General features: G+C 46.4%; 1 protein-coding gene across 1 annotated transcript; it reads left to right on the forward strand.

Moving 5' to 3' along the window:
* Nucleotides 1–2,928: 2,928 nt before the first annotated feature.
* Nucleotides 2,929–16,333, forward strand: HTR5A (5-hydroxytryptamine receptor 5A). The gene is made up of 2 exons (XM_082473827.1): nucleotides 2,929–4,270; nucleotides 14,041–16,333. The coding sequence occupies exons 1-2, from the start codon at nucleotides 3,530–3,532 to the stop codon at nucleotides 14,371–14,373; spliced, it is 1,074 nt and encodes a 357-aa protein (XP_082329953.1). The 5' UTR covers nucleotides 2,929–3,529; the 3' UTR covers nucleotides 14,374–16,333.
* The last annotated feature ends 5,170 nt before the right edge of the window (nucleotides 16,334–21,503 follow it).

The raw sequence follows: 21,503 nt of genomic DNA on the forward strand, positions 1-21,503 counted from the left end.
CCAAAGTCTACGGTATTTTGTTACAGCAGCCCAAACCAACTAAGACAAGGGCTTAGCTTGCAACTATTTTGAGATCCTGATTATTAGTTTAGTAAAACATACTGATTAAGAGCGCAGGCTTGTAGTCACACTCAGGTTCAAATACTATGTGATTTGGAGGCAAGTTACTTTATCTCCAAGGTTCAGTTTCCTCAATTATAAAATAGGGATAACAATTCCTCACAAAATTTTTGTGGTATGATCATACAGGGACACTTACTTAATGCCTGGTATATAATATAGATTTTATATAATAAGAATGACTTTTTAATGAATTATTGATTTCATAAAATTGTGGTAGGAAAAATCTTACCCATCAGATCCTTGCAAGTGGGGTAGAATAAGGTTCTGTTCTGTGTTTCCAATTTTTTCTTACTTTCAAACTTTTAGTTAAGAATCAGCTCCTACTTGAATGAAACAGATGCGTACTTTCCCACTAAGAAAATGAGAAAACGTAAAATAAGCAGTTTTCTATATGCTTATTTGGCTTAATCACAAACTGTAAGTAACTTCAATAGACAATTGAGCCTGCAATCTAATTATTGCTAGAATGGCCACAAACTACGTTTTATAAAGACATGTTTTAGTAGGTGTCCTATAATTTGTTAATATGTCTGTAAAACCACCACACAGCATGTCACCTTATTTAGTTATCTGGTTGCATCTTTTGCAAGTATCTTTTGCTGGATGGCGTATTCATCTGCCAGAGCAGCCATATCAAAATACCATGCAGTGGCTTAAGCCACAGAAATTTACTTTCAGTTTCACAGTTCAGGAGGCTGGAAGTCCAAAAGCAAGGTGTCAGCAAGGGCGGTTTCCCCTGAGGCCTCCCCCTTGGCTCTAGATGGCCACCTTTTTGCTGTGCCCTCACGCTGTCTCTCCTCTGTGCACGCACATCCTTGGTGTCTCTTTGTGTCCAATTTCCTCTTCCTGTAAGCACACCAGTCAGATTCAATTAGGGCCACTCAGCCTCATTTTAACTTAATCATCTCTTTAAAGGCCTTATTTCCAAATACAGTCACGTTCTGAGGTACTGGAGATAAGGACTTCAACACGTGAGTTTTAAGAGAGAAGGGATACAGTTCAGCCTATAGGTGGTAAACAAGAAAATGTTTTCCTCAAAACTGGCATTTCAGAGGTGCTTTATGGCAGATGGGAGTTTTACACCTGTTTGCATTTTTTCAAGCTGAAAGTGTGACCATGCTTTAGGATTAAAAAGCTGAAATGCTCTGATTTTTCCTTTGTGTCTGTATAAGAAGATAAACCAGAATTTCTCAACAGAATTTGGTTCTTTTGGAAATACTCCATTGGATCTCTTCTTTGTTAGAACCTTCCATTCAGTTCTTAAGTTTATGATGCTCTGATCTGCACACAGTATCCTCAGTTATCCCCGGCTCGGTCCCTCATTGGACAGCTACTCATTCACTATCAGTACAGACAGCTGTGCCAGGCAGTGCTGAGGCCGGGGGGGCATGGGATATAATTTCAAGCCCATGATGCCTTCCAAGATCTGCACTGAGAGACATCACCATCAAGGCCTGACTACCAGAAATGCAACTCATCCACTCCCCCTGGTCATGGGCCCCGGAAACGGAACGCAAAATTGTTCAGACCTTTTTTTTTTTTTTTTCGAAAGAAGGGGATCAATCGTTCACATCTCATTCTAATTAGTTCTGTGGCTCCAGAAAGGGGATGTGCTCTAAATGAGCACGTCTGCCCCCTGACTAGAGCCACACAGAGTAGCGGTGCACGAAGCAGCCACTGTCAGCGTTTGTGAGAGGCATGTGGTGAAGCAGCTCTGCAAACCATCTTTATTTAGTGAATAACATTCTCACCAGCACTTCCTAACAGTGTCCTCTCCTCTGGGGTCCAGCGGAGGAGCTTCTCTCTTCTCAGCGCGGTCTCCTGATGCTTGTTTCACTCTGTTAGAAATGGAATCTTGTAACAAAACATTTTTCTCATGTTCAAAGAGCTAAAAAGCTTCCAACCATATTTGTGGCCAACCATTTGTAAATGCACAGGATTCCGTGACACCCACTGATGCACTTTTAAAAAAAGAAAGCTTAATGCCATCTTACTTTCCTTTCTGTCATCTCACTTTCCTGATTTTAATTTCCTTTTTCTTGCTATATCATGTGTCTATTTGAAAATCACAACTTCTGGGTAGGAACTTAAGATATTTTCTCAATTACTGTGGATATGTGTATGGTTATGTGAGTGTGTGGGGGGAAAGAGTTAAATGTGCCCCCTCTTTTTGCGAATGAGATGGAGTTTTCGTAACAACTTGTATCCAACTTTTCCCTTCGTAAGAAGCAAACGTGATAGAACTCACTGGAGACTGTGCACCTTCTCTCTGACTCGGAGGAAATGGTTTAAACGTTCTAGCTCCAATACCTCAGCCACCTCTAGGACAGCAGCAACTGCTATCTTGCTTTTTCTCCTGGAAAGAAAACAACCCTTTAAGGGAAGAACCAGGTGTTGTGTAAGAACGCAATCATGCACTGAACTCATCCAGAGCAAAAAAACCAGCGAAATCATCTTAGACCCTTAACTCGGAACACACGTAGCAAAGGTTAAGACCTGTGGAAAGCTAAGAACCCGCTCAAGGTACCCAGACCACCCCCAGAAGGACGTGGGCAGGCGGTGGCTAGAGGAACATTTCAAGGCAAGTTCTCTGGAAAACTTGTTCCGCGAGGGGAACGCATTTCGGGGCGAAGCGGCAGCACCATGGACAGCAGCAAGCCTAGCGCGCCGGGGCGGGGGCAGCCGGCAGCACCGGGGACAGCGCCAGCGCGGGCGCCGCCGGCTCCGGGCGTGAGGCGGCCTTACCAGCTGACGCCTTACGTAGGCTGGATCCCCAGCTCGATAAGACAGGTCTGGGCGGGCGCGCCAGCATCCGCTCTCCGGGGCCGGAGCCGCAGCCCCAGACGGGGCGGGGAAGGGGCGGGCGAAGAGCAGAAGGCCGGACCTAGAAAGCAGGTCCCTGCTCGGCGCCCCCAGCACGGGGCTGAGGTTGCAGCCCGCTGCCGCCGCGGGCGAGAGGGGCGGGCAGGGAGGCCGCGCGGCGAGATCCGCTGCTCTGACGCACCAGCCCGTCTCTCGGCGCCCACACGCTCCGGGGGCGCCCAGCTCCTCCTCCACTTGGGAGATGCCCGACTCCGGGCGACCAGACTGCTGTCTCCGCCGAGGCGAAGAGCCCCGCTCACGTGGCAGCTTAGCCGGGCCCCGGCTGCGAGACCCAGCCCCTCGCCTCTGCTCTCCCAGCCCCTGAGGGCTCCAGACCCGCCGCCCTCCTCTCCTCTCCGCCACACCGTCTCCCACGGGGGCTCACTGGCAGGAGGTCGGCGCAAGTTCCACAGACACTCTCCAGAAACCCTGCCACTGGCCAGAGGTGACAGACGTCCGGAGTGGCTTCCGACACAGTGGCCACCACACATCCTCCTGAGCGCGCCTTCTCCACGCACCGGTGAGCCCGTCTCCTGACCCAGACATGGATCTGCCGGTGAACCTCACCTACTTCATCCTCTCCACCCCCGCCCCCCTGGAGACCAACCGCAGCTTCGACGCAGAAGACCCGCGCCCCAGCCTGCCCCTCCTCTCCGTCTTCGGCGTGCTTGTTCTCACCCTGCTGGGCTTCCTGGTGGCAGCGACGTTCGCCTGGAACCTGCTGGTGCTGGCGACCATCCTCCGCGTGCGCACGTTCCATCGTGTTCCGCACAACCTGGTGGCATCCATGGCCATCTCGGACGTGCTGGTGGCTGCTCTGGTCATGCCGCTGAGCCTGGTGCACGAGCTGTCCGGGCGCCGCTGGCAGCTGGGCCGGCGGCTGTGCCAGCTTTGGATCGCATGCGACGTGCTCTGCTGCACGGCCAGCATCTGGAATGTGACGGCCATCGCGCTGGACCGCTACTGGTCCATCACCCGTCACCTGGAATACACGCTGCGCGCCCGCAAGCGCATCTCCAACGTAATGATCACGCTCACCTGGGCGCTCTCCGCAGTCATCTCCCTGGCCCCGCTGCTCTTCGGCTGGGGGGAGACCTACTCTGAGGGCAGCGAGGAGTGCCAGGTGAGCCGCGAGCCCTCCTACACCGTGTTCTCCACCGTGGGCGCCTTCTACCTGCCGCTCTGCGTGGTGCTCTTCGTGTACTGGAAGATCTACAAGGCGGCCAAGGTCCGCGTGGGCCCCCGGAAGGCCAACAGCGTCTCCCCAGTATCCGAAGCTGTGGAGGTGGGTGTTAACGTGATCCTTAAAAATACTTGGCTTGCATCTGCCCAGGCCTCATCCCCAGCACATCTCCCCACACATCCGTAGAAAGTGGGACTTCTTAGTATTTTGGCGGGGGCTGGAGGGGAAGGGAAGGAGGTAGACTGGGAGAGAGAATGAAAGCGTCACAGACTCTGCTCTGACTTGCTCAGATTCACGGAGCAGGTCATCTCTCATGGGTTCTTTCCCTATATACAAAACGAGGGCTCTGGACTACATAATTCTACAGGGTCCCACTAGGCTTGAAAATTCTATGGATCTATAACATCCTTTAGAACACCTGAGGAAGTTGGTGTCTGGGGCTGCACTAGAGAAAAGTGCAGCTTCCTGCATTGACAGTGGGGGGTGTTTGAGGAGGTGGGAAGGGAGGGACGGTCATCTGACTTGGCAGGAAGACTGCCATACATCAGGCAAAGCAGGGTAGTGTTTCAACCCAGTCTGTTTTTTTCTTTGCCAATTAATTTTGCGAAGTGTGGCGCCTCCTGGGTTACTGTCGTGCTCAGCACCCTCCTCTCCGCACGCGAGATTAAGGATGCTGTTTGCACCTGTCTCAGAGCCTGCCCCTGTTACGTGCTCCCACTGCCTGTGGTGCTACTTTCTGGGCCTGTCCCCACCCCTGATCAGACTGTGCGTGCAGCTGAGGACCACTTGCTTGCCTCCCGGGACATGAGTAAAGCTGCAGGAGGAAATTAAAACGCTAAGGCAGACAATTCCCCAGCTCTTTACAAGTGGCATTTAAGGTACGGCAACTGCTACAGCACCCATGAGGGCTCTTTTCTCATCTTCTCTTCATCCACGCTTTCCTGCTTTTTGTTCACTCTTGGTAATCTGACCCTACGATTCAAGATTCAGGGACCGTCCGAGTTCACGTGACTCCACCGGCTGTGCAGGCTGCCCACTCCCTACCGCACTCACTGCCAAGGCTGATCCCTTGAACCTGATTCACACGCTTAAGTTAGATCAGAATACTACGCAGCACCCACTGCTGTTACTGGTTCTGGGACAACAAAGCAAATTCAATCAAGCACCCTGAGCACATACTGCAGGCTTGCTGCAAGGGGTCAAGGAATGACAAAGACATCATCTTTGCCTATGAAGAGTCTGGTCTAGTGAGACAGACATGCATTGTGAACGCTGCAATATGATTGTGTTTTTCGAGAGTCAGTAGCTAATTCCAAGTATAACCAGTCAATCAAGCTTAGAGGAACCAGAGGTGTAGGTAGAGGAGAAAGGGGAGGGCATCATTCTAGAAACAAGGAAAAGGGGGTCAGAGGGCACCTGTCCTTTTATCTAGAACAAAAGTCTCACCCAAATTACCCTCCCCTACCCCAGGGAACATCTGGAATGTCTGGAGATGTTTTTGATTACCCAGACTTGGGGACAGGGTACTAATGGCATCTAGCGTGTAGAGAGCAGGGATGCTGCTAGACGTGGCACGACACACAGGACAGCCTGAACGACAAAGAACTCTTCAGACCAAAACGGTAATAGTGCCAAATGCGGGAAACCCCGACCTATCAGATTTCTAAACTGGACAAAGAGTGCTGATGGGTAAGAGTGCCACCAAACTGCCCGGAGTGTCCATGTGTGTGTGCACCCACCCCCATTCCAAGTCAGGAACAAGGGGGCTGGCTGCCCACCAAGGCCCTCCTTACACAGATCCTCTTCTGCCAGGGCGCTTATCCAGGTAAACACAATTTATAATTAATACCAAACAGCTTTAAAAGGGAAAAGCAATTATACTTCTGTCTCAGAGGGCTTAGTGTGGAAGGAAGAGGGGTTTTCACTGCTCAGCTTTGGAGAGAGCAGAAGCAAAGCATTGTTTCATGTTCTTTCTCTGCCAGATAACTTGCAAAAATGGGTCCCTTGGCTTTGCAAAGCCTCTAAGTGATCCAGAGCTCTGCATAAAATGTGGTGCTGCCTCTGTCTTCATGTTACTGTGAAGGGTTAATTAAAAACCAGGCTTCCTGATTTCTCAGTGGTAGCAGGTGCCAACGTTTCTAAATACAGTTTTACCACCAACTAAATATGTTATCTAGGGAAACACAACGCTTCTTCCCTGTTCTGTATCTTCAGAGTTTTATTCAAATACATACTGAAAGCCTAACCCTTGTCAGACACCAAGATGAAAACAAGAAACACAAGAGAGACAGGTCTTGCACCCTTGACAAAGTCTGATGAAACCACTACTAAAGAGCTGACATGAAGACAGCTGGATTTATGCCTTGCTAGTGTAAGGGACTGGGGGACTTTCGAGGTCTGAGTGGGTTGACATCATCTGTGTGAGCAGCTCTGTTTGTTGGGCGTTACTCCAGTGGGAGTTTACTGGAGTGAGTCCGTCCCTGGATGCCTGACTTTCAGAAGTGAGGGACTGGCACGGCTTGCAAGACCAAGTCCCCTGAGAGGAACTGCCCTTGACCGACAGGGTATGTTCAAGACTGGATCCAGGCTGCAGAACACTCAGACTCGCCCTACGTTTAGTTCTCATTCCCCTGATCTTGGTCTTCATTCAGCCAAAGCTTCAAGAGAGACCATCAAGGACTGTCCAAATCTTCACCACTGTTGTTGGTTCTCCTTGAAGATGAAGTTTCATCTGTGGAGATCTGATGTTCAGACTGCACATCAATCAACATATCCGTCTGTCAGAACAGCGCTGTGCAGAAGCATTTAAAGCTCTGGACAACAGATACTGAATCACAGTTAACCAATCAGTAAAAATGTTGGCTGGTTTCAGTTAGCAATGGGGATTTACTACATATGGTAACATAAGATTCAGAGGCTTAATATAAGTTCTGAAGATGTGCTGACACTAGTTTAATTGATGCCTGTAATTTCTCTGAGGCAAGGAGGCAAAGCCTTGATTACTGAATTAAGGGGTGGGCTTCAATAGGCAATAGTTCTTAGATAGGTGTCATGTGGTTGAATTAATCCACCTGGAGTATGGCCCAGCATTTTCACATTAGTACAAAAAGGCACATTCATGATAACCTAGGAAGGATCAATCTGGACACTCATGCATTCTGGTCTAATTAATCTTTCTGTCTGTGGTGTCTTTTGTCCATAAGGACTCTAGGATCATTGCTATTTCTTCAGTAATGTCTTGAATTATATACAGTGTACACATTTTCATGTACAGACCAGCTATAATCTGATAATGTGTAAGGACAGCAGTACATTTTATCTGGAAGCAGGTTCTACTTACTAAATTTGCAGTTGTGTTACAGAAACTAAAGTATTCTGATAATGATCCCGAAATATCAGTTACAAGTTGGCACACAGGATTGTTAAAGATTTTCATTGCTTGAATTTTTGTATTAACTAAGGTTTACTTTCCCTTAAGCCCTTTAAATCGCCACACCATAAATTTCTCTCATGATCTTATTTCAGCCTCTGTACAACCAATCATTTTTTTAAAGAATTTTTTTCTCTGTTTTCAATTTTTTAAAACTTATTACAAGTTGAGTTGCATGTTTCCTTTTCAGATGACTTTAAAATTTTAGGCTGAAGGATCTATTGTTTTATAATTGTGGGGATAATGGTAGTTATGGTGACACCCATATAAACAAGAAAGCTGTACTGTTGCACATCTGTAATTATAGGCAATTCCCCTTATAAGTTTAGAAGGACAGGCAGTTGTTGGGTGATAATATCTCCCTTGGAGTGACTTCACTGGACAGATTTTAAATAGTTTTCATTTTGATTTTTAGCCAATAGGGGACATTGATTCTTTCAAGGATTCTTCTGCTGACAATATTTACAGGTGTTCTTGTCTAGGCTCCCAAATCTTTGAAAACAGAGGTGCTTTTGAATGTTTTATCTAGAGAGCCTTATCTTGTATTATTTACTTTCTAAGGATATCTGGAAATGTCTAGCCTCATATTGGATATTTTCTAAATTGGCAATTTCACATTTAAATTTATTTTTTCTTATTAAATTCCCTAATTCAGGTTTGAGCCCATTTATAGAAAGACAGGACAAGATTATACTTCAGCTGTGGGGTTTACATCAGAATACTGGCTTGAAAGTTTTCTGAAGTCTATTTTCTATACTTAGTTTACAATTTTGAATCCTTATTTAACCTTCTCTTAAAAGAAAGTCTTCTGAAACTGCTTTATGTATTTTATATTTTTATAATTTAAATTTCCACAGCTGGGTTATATAGCTCTTCTCTTTTCTATCCTTCTAGTTTTAAATATTTTTCCTCATCTGAGGGAGATTTTAATTAACTAGTTGCTGCTGATCTGTAGTCCAGGACAATAAGAATTTTGTTCAGTACTCTTAAAAAAGTCTAAATTCTACAGCAATTTTTTGCCCTTCTCCCTGAAGTTTAGAAAAATTCTTAATTATAGCCTGTATCTTAACTCTAGACCAAGGTTTTAATTGAAATTCTACAGATTTGCCTTCTTGTCTGGCAATTTTACAATGTGATTTTGTTTTTCCTGAGAAAATCCCTAAAGAAAGGCTAGTTCATTTAGGAGGTCAGGTAAAGCTGAGTAGAAATATGGGAGATGTAGATGTGCAAGGTGGGGAGGTTTTGGAAAGTTACAAAATCTTTGAGACTAACTTAGAGTTAGAATTTTGTTTTAAGGTCTTAGCAGAACAACTAAAGAAGCTGACTCTCAACTGTTTAGTGTTTGTCTTCTAATTTTTCTAGAGTTGATCTTAAATGTGTTAATTTATTGATTTTGACTTTCAGAAATTCCTCATTAAGTAAAAATATTTTCTTTCACATTTATCAAGAGAAGTGCAAGAATTAGCATTATAGCGCAATTTAAAATAGGAAATAGAAGTTCACAAAGGAGAAGGTTGCGACTTTGACTTAGACAAACCATGACACACAAGATAAAGGCCACTACAGTTGGCCAGCAGTTTGTGCTTGTGAATGGTGTCTCAGATCCTTGACCAGAGGCCAAGAAGGGGCCATATGACCACCAATCCAATGAGCTGGAATACCAACTAGACAAGGTGACATTTTTTTTCATAAACTGACAAGATAGCGAGTGCCCTCACTTAAGTTTTGTGAAGAACCCAAAGCAAAGTTTGATCAACTGCTTTTTCACAAATTGGTCATAAGTCTAACAGTCCCCAAATCATTAGCCTTCAGATCTGCCTTGGAATGGAGTAGAGCTTACCAAGCCAATGCCTTACAGAACAATCCTTTTTATATTCAACAGGAAAAAAAGGTATTCAAGCACAAAAAACAAACAAACCTACGAAAACAAGGCTTTGCATATTTAGACAAACAACAGCGAAAACAAAGAAAACAACAATATAGTAAGTAGGTTATGGCATAAAAATTTTCGCTAAATGGTATACCTCCAAGAGATCTAATAGCCTTACACAAAAATGTAAGTCAATTACCAAATGGTGCACCTCTCAAACAAAGGTCTAGTTACTTGATACAAAGACCTAAGCTGAATGATCTTATTCAAAGACACACTTGGTTACAAATCCTTGTATAACAAAATACACAGAGTGAGAAGAGCCCAGTGGAGCTGGCTGGACCTCAGCTCATTGAGACTGATGCACATCTGCAGATCCAAAGGCAACTGGAGTCTGGGGCACAGTGAATGCACCTGCAGTCCAAGAATCCACAAAATGATCTCAGTGGACTCTCTAGAATGTCCAGGGATGAGGCAACCTCCACATAGTATCTGAAATAAAAATACTCCTCACTATAGTAAGAGAAAGCTACACTTGTCAGGCACCGTCTGACACAGCAGAATGCCCATCATCTATGGGGACTGGGGACAGCATTGATTTCAGGGACTGGAGGACATTCAGAGGAGCAGTGAGCTGACACCCCCAGAGTGGGGTTACTATGTGAGACTGCTGTTGGTTGACTGCAGCTCAGAGATGCACTTATTGGGGTGAGTCCTGCCCTAACTGGCTGACATTCAGAAGTGAGGGCTGAACACCAAATGGTTGGTTTGCAGGTGTATATTCACAGAGCTGCACTGTCCTTGATCCACTGAAGGGGTTTAAACAAGTAGCAAGGCTCTTTGTCACCACAGCTACAGAATAGCTGGTCTTTTGATCAGTTTGTGGGAATGTTCTTATTCTATCCCTCGTGGAGCCCTCCTTAAATGGGTAAGATCATTTCTAGCTTGAACATCCTGACCCATCAGTACATCTTACATTGTGACAATGACCTGGTCTCACCTGCAAATCACCTTAAGCCGCACTTCCAAGGTAAGAGTCTTCACCCCTTAATTTCAATACCCACTACTGATGATAATTTATTGATTATCTGCGATATTAATAGGGAGGTGAAGCAGAATAGTTTGAGGAAATAAAAGAACATGCTAGATTTATGATTAACCAGTAGTTATTTAACACATAACCATTTTGGAAGAATGAGAAGTCTAACTCATAGGTACATGTCCCCCCCCAAAATTCACTTACTTGGAGATGTGAGGCTAATTGTTCACTTAGAAAATTTTTTCATGTGAATCTTAAATTGTGAGGTTTGTGCTTTAAATGATATAGCACTTCAAAGATAGATGGGAAAGGTGCAATTTGGCTTGAATGTTCACCTTTTTTTGCCCCATTACCTCTCTTTCTGTGAATCTACTAATGACCATGATGAGTAATTGACAGAGTAATCACTAGAGTCTATTCTCCAGACTTATTAAGTGCTTTATTGCAATCGTTGATGAGCAGAGAGCTAAGGAGTCTGGAAGTCAGAAAGCCATAGGGTGAGCAACCAAATCAACCACCTACCGACATCGGGAGCCTGAAGCTCCCCAACAGCAAAGCCCCTCCTCCCAGCGGAGCCTCTGCCGTCCCAGAAGAGCCACTTCAGACCAACGACACTCTCACCAAGTGAGCTGGTACTGAATGCCACACAAGAGGGACCCATAAAACGCTCAACACTTCCCGTCAAGGTCATAGAGTGTGTGCTTTTCTAAGACACGCGGAGTTCTCTCACCTAGGAAAATGCCTTACTCAAAGCAAACCATAAAAACAATGTATTTAGGAAAAAAAGTTTAACTTGAATTCAAAATAGAATTCTAAGAAGTGGGAGAAGACCCCATGGAACATTAAAAGAACTGTTAAAAAGGAATTTAGATTCTTTGCTGGAAAGGGGCCCCGCGAATGTGCTCCCAAACTGCTGTGCTAAGAACTCAGTAAAAAGGACCGTGGACAGAATGCCTGTGGGTCCTACTGACAGAGAGAAATCATCCTGAAGACAAGCTTAGGAATAAAGTAACTGGGAAGTCTTTAAGAGTACACTTATGCAACATTAGAACTATCACACAGTGGAAAATTCTTGTAGATACAATGAACGCATGCTAGGTTTGGGAACAGCTCATAAGAACCTGGGTACATTATACTGGAAGAATCCAGGATTTCATAGCACAACTGCCAAATACCCGCACAAGCAGGCCCACACTTAACGGCACTTAACATTCCCTTACGAGGACCATAATTTGAAGTGATGGGTTTCCATAAAACTGTCTTATAATACTTGGCCTATAGAAATATTCATATCCTACACTACACCTGGATAACAAACAACCCTGTGATCCTGTGTCTCTCGGACGAATGAGGAGGTACTGTGCTACATTCTGATACGGCAGCCCCTTTGGATACAGGTCAGGACTGTGTGTGAATGTACCAGCAGAGTCTCAAAAGAGGCAGACGTTCTCAGTGTCAATCATTAGGAGAGAAGACGGCTCCTCAGAATGGAAACCTTGCAACTTTTTCCATTATGCAATAGCAAACTCCTACAAATAGAACATGTAGCACTGGGGGTGTATCTCACCCTTCGTAGAAGACTGGTCTTACACTGGTAGTCCAATTGTGGGGCTCATTGTGTCTTGCAACTAGAATTTTGAGTATCTAAAGGACTAAGCATGGGCTTCTGGAGTCAACCTGAAAAGGCACTGATCACAGGTAAGGCAGACAAGGAGCAGGGATGGGAGGGGTGGAGAGATTCCCTAGAGTGTGTCATAGCTCAAAAGCCAGAATATCTAGTTATGTGTTGCTGTATTTATTTCTACTGTTACCCCAGGCCCTTTGAGTCTGGTTTAAATGTTCCGCTTTTACACCAGGTGTGCTGTAGAGAATTAACGGGTGGTCACAATGGCGTCACAACCCTGAGTGGCCAGTCTTACCAGTGAGAAGGTCTGAAAGGAAGGAGAATTCCTTAGGGATTTAGGAGTCAGGACCAGAATTATTCTTCCATTGCCATCTTTGGGAAATGGCTGCCTTGATGCCGTTTTGCGATTGAGTTTTATTAAGGAAATTGGTAGTTTTCCCTGTTTTCTTTATGCTGAAAAATGAAACTAAAACTGTGTTTGCATTTCTATAAATTAACTCCCTGAAATGCATTCCCAGATATACACTAATAAATAAGAAAGGTAACTATGGTTCCATCCAGGGGTGAGACTGGGAGAGAGAAATTTTCACTTATATGTGCTTTTAAGGGTTGCAGAAAAAGGAACTATTTGTTTCAATATTCACGATCTTCTGTTTAATTGTATAATGCTTGGGGTTTCACTGTTTTTCAAACAGATGACAGGAAGGCTATCACATAAATTTAATAAGTCATACATGAGCTAACATTCCCTTAACTATAGTGTTCCTACTTTCAGCTCAGTTATTCTATATGATAGGTAAGTTAGTTCCTCTTGACTCCAATTTATAGATGTAGCCATGAACTGGTTACATGGGTTACATTAGAGACAGACCTTCTGACCTAGTCCGTTGCCTAAAAGGTTGTGTGCTGCTGGGGCGCGAGCTGGGTAATTCTCCTTTTCAAGCGTACGGGGGTCACAGAAGGCTGCAGTTGGGAAGAAGAGGATTTAATGTCAGGGTAGTCTCACCACTAGTGAATGACTGATCGACCCAGAAACTGTCCCACATTGTGACTGGAGCAACTAATTTGCTCACTTCGCAAATCAGCCCACTGCAATTTCCTTATATTTAGGGGGCCTCATCATCAGACACCCCTTATTCCAGTTCCCCAAAGATCTAAAAAATAGGGCTGGAATGGAGGAAAGAGCTTCCTTTCCCAGGAATTCCACCCCCTTAGAGAAGGCATGTGAAGCTGGAGAATGTAGTTCAGTGGGAACCTGCCTTCCAGAGGACTTGAGAGAACCTACGTGGAGGGACTCTGGGTTTAGAGTCTCTGTTTTGTATAAAAGTTGGGGGAGGGGGCGGAACAAAGAATAAACAAGGAGATAAACATCCTGGTGAGTGAACTGTCCCAAACAGTAGAATATGTTCTGGAAGCACAGCAGTAGGAACCTTATACCAGAAGAAAAGTTCTAGGAAATTCTAACTTTTTAGAGGGGATTCACAGAAACCCAGAAAGTTATAGATTTTGGAATATTGGGTCCTAAGTGTACAGGGTTTGATAAGGATTTAGCGGGCTTCTGACTACTCGTGTTCCATGGTCATAAATCGTATATACGGCATGACCTGCTCATTTCTGTTGTTCCCTGTTGAACAGACAGCAACAGGGACTCCATCATCGTTGCACTATTGCAGACGTTCCTATTTTCCCTCCATTTCTAAGATGTAAGCAAACACCCAGCTCTGTCAGCACGTTTTCATAGCCAACGGTGGTCCCCACATGCTGCCCGGTCCCTGCACCGGACAACTGAGGACTTTCTCTTGAAGTGGCTGTGCGGGACTCACGCCCACCCGTGTCTGGGTTCAGCCCACCCAGAGCCAGCAGGCATGAAGAGGTGGCTCTTCCTGAAGCTTCTGCTTACCTTTTCCAGGTGAAGACCTCCGCTCGGCAACCCGAGATGGTGTTCACCGTCCGCCACGCCACCGTCACCTTCCAGACAGAAGGGGACACATGGCGAGAACAGAAGGAGCAAAGAGCCGCCCTAATGGTGGGTCTCCTCATTGGGGTGTTTGTGCTCTGCTGGATCCCCTTCTTCACCACGGAGCTCATCAGCCCCCTGTGCTCCTGTGACATCCCCGCCACCTGGAAGAGCGTCTTCCTGTGGCTCGGCTACTCCAACTCTTTCTTCAACCCCCTGATCTACACGGCCTTCAACAAGAACTACAACAGCGCCTTCAAGAACTTCTTCTCCAGGCACCAGTGACTGCGAGGCCGGCACAGGCAGGAAGTCTCCCCGAGCTCCATCTCTTTCCCCATCCTCACCCGGCACCAGCTGGAAGAGACAAGCCTTCAGGTTCCCCAGGGTGGTCCTCGGAGCTGAGCACCTCACTTCTGCACTGCGGGCAGGAACGCGAGTCTCCACAGGCAGGACCGGGGACCCCGTTTATCCAGTTTACCTGCTATGCCCCACTCTGCACCTAACAGCCACGGACCTGGCCACGAAGTGCCCTTTCTCTACAAAACCCACTCCAGCACGGTTACTGTTCTCGTCCCCGGGAAGTCAAACCAGGCAGACGAGAGGCAAGAGATAAACCAGTATGGGCAGGTTGAGAACAGACAGGAAACAGTGAATAAGAAGTCACAATGGGCGCATCTGGGGAACAGGAAACCATAATTGCAAGTTTCCTGAAAGAGTCCCCATTTCGAATATTCCATCCTACAGTCCTAGGAAGTATACCCTAATACTTACTGTGTGTGTCCCAATATTTGGCCACAAAAGATTGTCTCTAGACATATTAAAGTACACAGCCGCATCTGCAAGACCAGGCAGTACGGCTTTATGGTTTTATTTATGGCAACCACACACGCACACACCAAACCTACCGAGGAGGCAAATGTTCCAATTGGCGAGTTTATTCTAAAATGCAACCCATCAACTTGGAACAGGAACTACAAGTCAAATCAAATACCTCCTTCTATTTCGAAGCAACTGTTCACAACACAGAAATAGCTACTAGTTCCGCAGAATCTGTCAAACTTGCTTATTTACTATGGGTTCCATTTGTATGGAATTTATTCAAATGTTGCTGAACAAAGACTTTTATCCTCAGATCATGAAATTAGAGTAACACAACTGTCACGAAGTTGTTGACTTCTTAAATATAGTTTCGTAACCAGGGACTATGAAGGCATATTCACCAAACACGTGCACTTTAAGGAGATCGTTGATTAATTTGCTAGCTGCTATTATTCATTGGTATGTAAATACCTGCTGTGAGGCCAACACTGGTAACTAATGAGAAAGCAGAAAAATGGTAAAAGGTGGCCTCAGTCCTCTGCAAATTAACACTTTTATATAACCATGAGGCAAGACAAATGAGGATGCAGTGTTTATATGATCTTACAAAACCCTAGCCATTATACAAAACTTTAAAAAGACCCTGGATAATAAAACTGCTTGTGGTCTGCAATGTCCCTGATTCTTTGAATGCATGGATTTAAAAATTATGTATTATAAGTCTTTGAATTATTACAACACATATATATTATTATATGTATTATTTTGTACATACTAAGCTATATCAATTAAGATATTAAAAATAGGAAATTTATGTCCATCTGTGGTCTTGCTTTGAAGTTTAGCCTTGCATTTACTGCAAAGATGGCTTTTATTCAAAGAACGTGATCAGATAAGGAAATGTTACACCACTTGTGAAGTCTGATAGTCACTGACAGTGCTAAGTGCAGATATCTTATCTACACATTGGAGCAAATTTCTTGAAGAATTCACTTGGAAAAATCCTTAGATTTTTCCTTCTTTCTGTATATATCACTTGAAGCACTAAACCCACAAATATTTTAAAATACAAACTGTTCACTTATTCAAGTTTCCTCCCCACTTCCAAAACTTCATTAAGTCCCCCATAGCAGAGAAGAATAAACTCAGACATGGGGACCTGGAGATACGACATCAGAATCAAGGGTAAAATTTTTTAAAGTCTATTCTATCTGAAAGTCCACATGAAATTTTTCATCTTACTCTGTAATTTCAGTGTCTGACCTACCCTTACTGTTTTAAAAAAAGCTTTATTTCCTTCGAACTTTTTACTAAAGTGCAGCTTGAGGAGGATGTGCCGCATTGCCTGGTGGCTTCTAATACTCCTCGACTTCTCCAGGATTCTGTGCGCTTCGTTGGACACATATGTTATTAATACCGATTTCAGTCTCCCACTGAGGTTAGTAGTATTTCCATAAGATGAGTAAGGCCCTTTACTATTGCTGTTCAATATATATTTAGCACCTCCCACGTGTTACTTAAAACATACGTTGTATAAAACACACTCTGAATGTGCGACCCAGAGCAAGAAACACTGTCTACAAGAAGGAAGAAGTGGCAATTACTGAGTTATTTTGCTTCTATTTCAATACCGAAAATTGTTTATGTCTGGGTAGGAAATATTACAAGGTGCAAATGGTGATTGAGCTTGCGTGTCCAGGGTGCAACTGCAGTATCTGTGAAACACTTTCACTTACTTTTGACTGCTAGTGTCTTATCAGGTAAACAGGGTGAATCATAAACGGTAGGTAACATAAAAACCTCAGCCCCTACTCCTTGTGCCATGATGTCATAACCACTTTTATTGGATGAAGTACTCAGAGAAGTGGGCGGATTTCTAGCAAGTCCTCAAACAGGTATCTGAGACGAGCTTCTCCTGCGCCCTTTATTTCAGCTCCTGTAGATCACGTCAATAAAGTGACCCGGCCCCCTTGTGCTGATACGGAAAGATACTTGAGGTTAACTTCTGTACCACAAATGCCTAAACCACATGACTTTCGGCAAAGTGTGCTGTGTTGCCCTTCCCATCTTCTATGAAATCACAGGCTGGAGATTCTCCCTGACGCCTCGTAATAAGCTTCTCTGAATTGTCGTTCACTCTGCAAACACGCTGCTGGTGGAGTGGTTCTTCAGCCCAGCAGCAACGGGGCGGTGCCAGCAGCAGCGGTGGGTTCCACGCTGCTGTTTTTCCTGGCCTTGTGGGGTTCCCTCGAAGATGCCAGTGCCGGCCAGCCGCAGCTCCCCTCAGAGGTCTTAATCCCAGCTCTGCAGAGGCCCCCCAAGCTCCGGGGGGCAGCACCTTTCCCACGGGCCTCTCTGTAGTGTGCCCCCATCGTGCGGCCCTCGTTGCAGGCTTCAGCTGTGGCTCGCCTGGGCTCTCCTCTCAGCTCGTCCTGTTTCCCCACAGCCCTGGGGTGAGCTGATCGCCTGGTCACTGCCTCTGTGACACCGACACGAGCCTTCGGCCCCTCCAGCTCTCTGCCACCTGGTGCACAATTCTTCAAGTTGAGTCCCCTCCGTCCCAGCCAGCCTCTGAGTGACTCAGGGGACAGGGCCAGGCGCGGCTCGCAGGCTGGGCCTGCGCGGTCTCGGGAGCCCTTCGGCCCCGTGGGCCGCGGCCCTGGCGAGGACTGTGACCCCCCGGGCGGCCCGTGTCCGGCGCTGCAGGGTCCGCCCCCCAGCACGGGGGCTCTGTTCCGCCAGGCCCTGTGGATTCCGAGCGGCTCACACTCCCCGCGTGCGTTCCGGGCAGAGACGTTGCCTCTAGCTGTAGTCTGGGTGCTTCTGTTTACAGGAACGAAGAGTGCCAAGTCCCCGACATCCACGGGAGGCCTTGAGGGTGGAGGCGGCTAACACAAGGTCGCTTCAATCGTCCCGGCTCCACCTTCCCTCCAGTTGGCTCTGCTGGAAACGGAGCTTGGGGGCTGTCCGGGCCGTTATGCGCCCCCAGAATTCATATGTTGAAGCGCTAACACCCAGTTCCTCAGAATCTAACTGTACTTTAAAGAGGTGATGAAGGTAAATGAGGTCATATGGGTGGGCCCTGATCCTATAAGACTGGTGTCCTCATAAGAGGAGATCAGGACACAGACACGCACAGAGGGACACCCTGTGAGGACACGGGGAGGACGGAGTCCATGCGCCAAGGAGAGAGGCCTCAGGAGGAACCGGCCCTGCCCACACCTTGACCTTGACTTCTAGCCTCCAGAAGTGGGAGAGAATGAAGTTCTTTTGTTTAAACTGCCAGGTCTGTGGTGCTTTGATGAGGCAGCCCGGGCACACTCCTGCAGGGGGTGTATCCTCACTTGCAAGGAGGGCAGGTCAGAGTCCCACAGGTCGGAGTTTCACCGTGAAGCTTAAGGAGGAGGGGGTCTGGCTCACCAAGGCCTCCTGTCTGGCCTCAGGCAGGCTGCCTGTCTCCCACCAAGGGTGCCTCTGTCTTGGCCAGGCACCTTAAGATGGGAGGGAGGTCCTGGCCCCAGACTGGAGAAGGTGGGCTGGAGCACGAGGGGGCAGAGGTGAGTAGGAGGGGCCCTCTCTCACCCGGCTCTCCCCATCTTTTCTGCTCCTCAAGGTGGGTAGGGTTTTCCGCAGGACACTTAGTTATCCCTATGGCTGGGCTACGGGGGCCGCAGGACAGGTAAGACAAACAGACCATGTTTATAACCACCCTGCTGGTCTAGGGTCAGCAAGAAACCATGCCATTAATTAATACGATCCCTTATCAAGGCAGCCTTTTGACAGGACCAGTTTAAATATAGTCTTTTAGAATCTTTTTGACAATGTGCCATTTATCTTATGAGCTGAAATTTCTTTCTGTATTTTAGGACCAATCTAATGTTCTAATCAGGTCAAAGAAAGGAAGGACCTAGGGAAATAACTCCTGCCATGCACAGGACGTTTCACAAGTGCAGCTGGAGAAAAGTGCCGTCGGTTAGCCCCAAGCCACATTGGAGGAACACAAATAACAGCCCAACTCTTCTGTCCATTAAGCTGTGGTATTAAATAAGGCCAGCAGGTGAATACGAGAGACAAGTGGGCCAACGGGTTCTTAAGGTCACTGAAAATATGGTGAATGTGAAGATGACTCGTGCGTGTGCGTGCGCGTGCACGCACACGTGAACACGCGTGTGATTTACAGAGAACGTACAAGGCTGCAAAGTTTAACAGCCAGGAAGAGGGCCCTAGGCTGTGTGAGCTTCAACACAACCAAGAAGCAGAACACGCCGAAGCCCTCCGTGCAGCAGAGCGCCTTCAACACCTGCAGCCCTGAGCCGTCGGCTCCAGCCGCTAAGCCTAACACTCTCTCTTCCTGGGTGCTAGTTTCTCCTCCTCTGGGCTACTCCTCTCCTCCTGCACCGGTGCCAGGCTCTTTGCCCACACAGCCTTCAGGGTTTGTTAGGATTCCCGGTAGGTATCAAGGTATTGTTCTTATTGTTTTTCATGGTCATGGTTTTCCCATTATTGTTAAATACTATTTTCCAGCTGGACCTTACTATCAACTTGTCTGGCTCCAGATAAAATGCTGTTGGCATTTTTAATGAGGATTGCATTAAAAAATGCCTGCATGCTTAAATTAACTTAAGAAGACTGTCATCTTTATGACATGCCTTCAGCTGAGGTGGGGAGCCTTGTGAATCTTGAGTAATGATTACTAATGGGTAAGTCTCAATGAGGCAGAGCTAGCCTTCAAACCAGAGCCCTCAGTAACCATTACCACTAAAGAATCTGAGCAGCTTTCCTTTCACAAAGAGGGGGCTGGTTTATTCTCTCTCCACAGATTGAAGGAACGAAACTGTAATTTTCATGCCTGAAGCCCAGCTGCCCCTCAAATTTGTGTTGAGAGATCATACATTTCCCTTCATATTTAAGTCAGAGTTTGAGTGTTGCTATTTGTAGCAAGAAGCGTGTTTACCTGTCACTTTCCTGCTCCTGACTCACAGCAGATTCTGGAAGAGAGATTCATTTTCCTTTAGCAGCCACCTTCCTTTCCCATGAATTCTTCGGCAGTTCATGGTAGGCCATTAGGAAACTTGAATTGACCCAGAGATTAAGCCCATGAAAAGGTCACTGCATTGGCAGTAGAAGCCAGAATTACATGGGCCCTCTCCCAGCGGGCCTTGCTCCATCACAGAGCACTTATAAGGATTTTCACCTGTTACTAATGGCCATTCTGACCCCTCAGTCAGCACCGAGCTCCACAGCAAGCAGTAGAATGTGGGACTTAACACGTGGCTTCCTGCACAGACAACCCAGGCTGAACTTATTTAGAAATCAGCGAGGCAGTTCCTTTCGAGAAGTTGGCTGTAGCATGCATTTCCCAGCAACTGTGGGTGGTGGGCAATACCCACATCACCCAAAATATGCCACCTTGCCAGCGGCTGTGCAAATCACACTCCCCACTGATCAGGGCCACGCTGCACAGACCTCTCCTGGGATGCTGGGCCTCAGGTTTTCGGTCGGGGGAGGAGAAGCAAGGAATGCTGAGACTCCACTCTTGGGGGGTTATTCAGGAGAACGTGGAGTCTGGCTTTAGAAGATAAATGGAGGGCTTCCCTGGTGGCACAGTGGTTGAGAATCTGCCTGCCAATGCAGGGGACACGGGTTCGAGCCCTGGTCTGGGAAGATCCCACATGCCGCGGAGCAACTAGGCCCGTGAGCCACAATTACTGAGCCTGCGCGTCTGGAGCCTGTGCTCCGCAACAAGAGAGGCCGCGATAGTGAGAGGCCCGCGCACCGCGGTGAAGAGTGGCCCCCACTTGCCGCAATTAGAGAAAGCCCTTGCACAGAAACGAAGACCCAACACAGCCATAAATAAATAAATAAAACTAAATTAAATTAAATTAAAAAAAAATTAAAAAAAAAAAAAAAAAAAAAAAGAAGATAAATGGAGCCTTGATGCCCAGGGAGAACCTTCCCAAAAGGCTCAGACTGGGAATGGGAGCCAGAGCTCTACCTGTTCACACACATAGAACAAGAAAAGCCATTTGAAAGAAAACCCCCTACAGTTTTACCCTGTCTATGATTTGCAGGGAGCAAGACGTGAAGAATATACTGAAGGAGAAGTTTTCTCTGACCCACAGGGCCCAACGCCAGCTTTCTCTTAAAGCCCAGGCCGAGCGAGATGTGGAAGGATAATCTGGTGAGGTGGGCTCCCATCCCAGGGCAGCTGGCTTTTATTTTAGGGGTGATTTTGGTGTGACTCCTCTAGGCAGAGATCAGTAGCTCAAGTGACTGGCTTTCAAACTGGTTTAGCAATAGGACCCTTCCATCAAGTGCATACATTCTCTGCAAGACTCTTAATAGAAGAAACTAGACACTGTGGCTCAGACGGTTTTCCTCTCTCCCATCACTGGATAACCAGGAGCCATAAAGCATGCTGGCTTAGTTACTGCCTCACTAATACTGCATTTTTCTCTGCTCCGTGGGGCCACAATCCCAATGGGGACTTTTCTGAGGGCATGACGTCCTAAAAATTATGAATTTTCTCTCTCTAGATACAAAAGAAAGTAGATTTCTAATATAAACACCTTGGGAAGAGAAGAACTAGCCTGAAC

This window comes from Balaenoptera physalus (assembly GCF_965194825.1).
Source record: "Balaenoptera physalus genome assembly, chromosome: 8".
Lineage (NCBI taxonomy): Eukaryota > Metazoa > Chordata > Mammalia > Artiodactyla > Balaenopteridae > Balaenoptera > Balaenoptera physalus.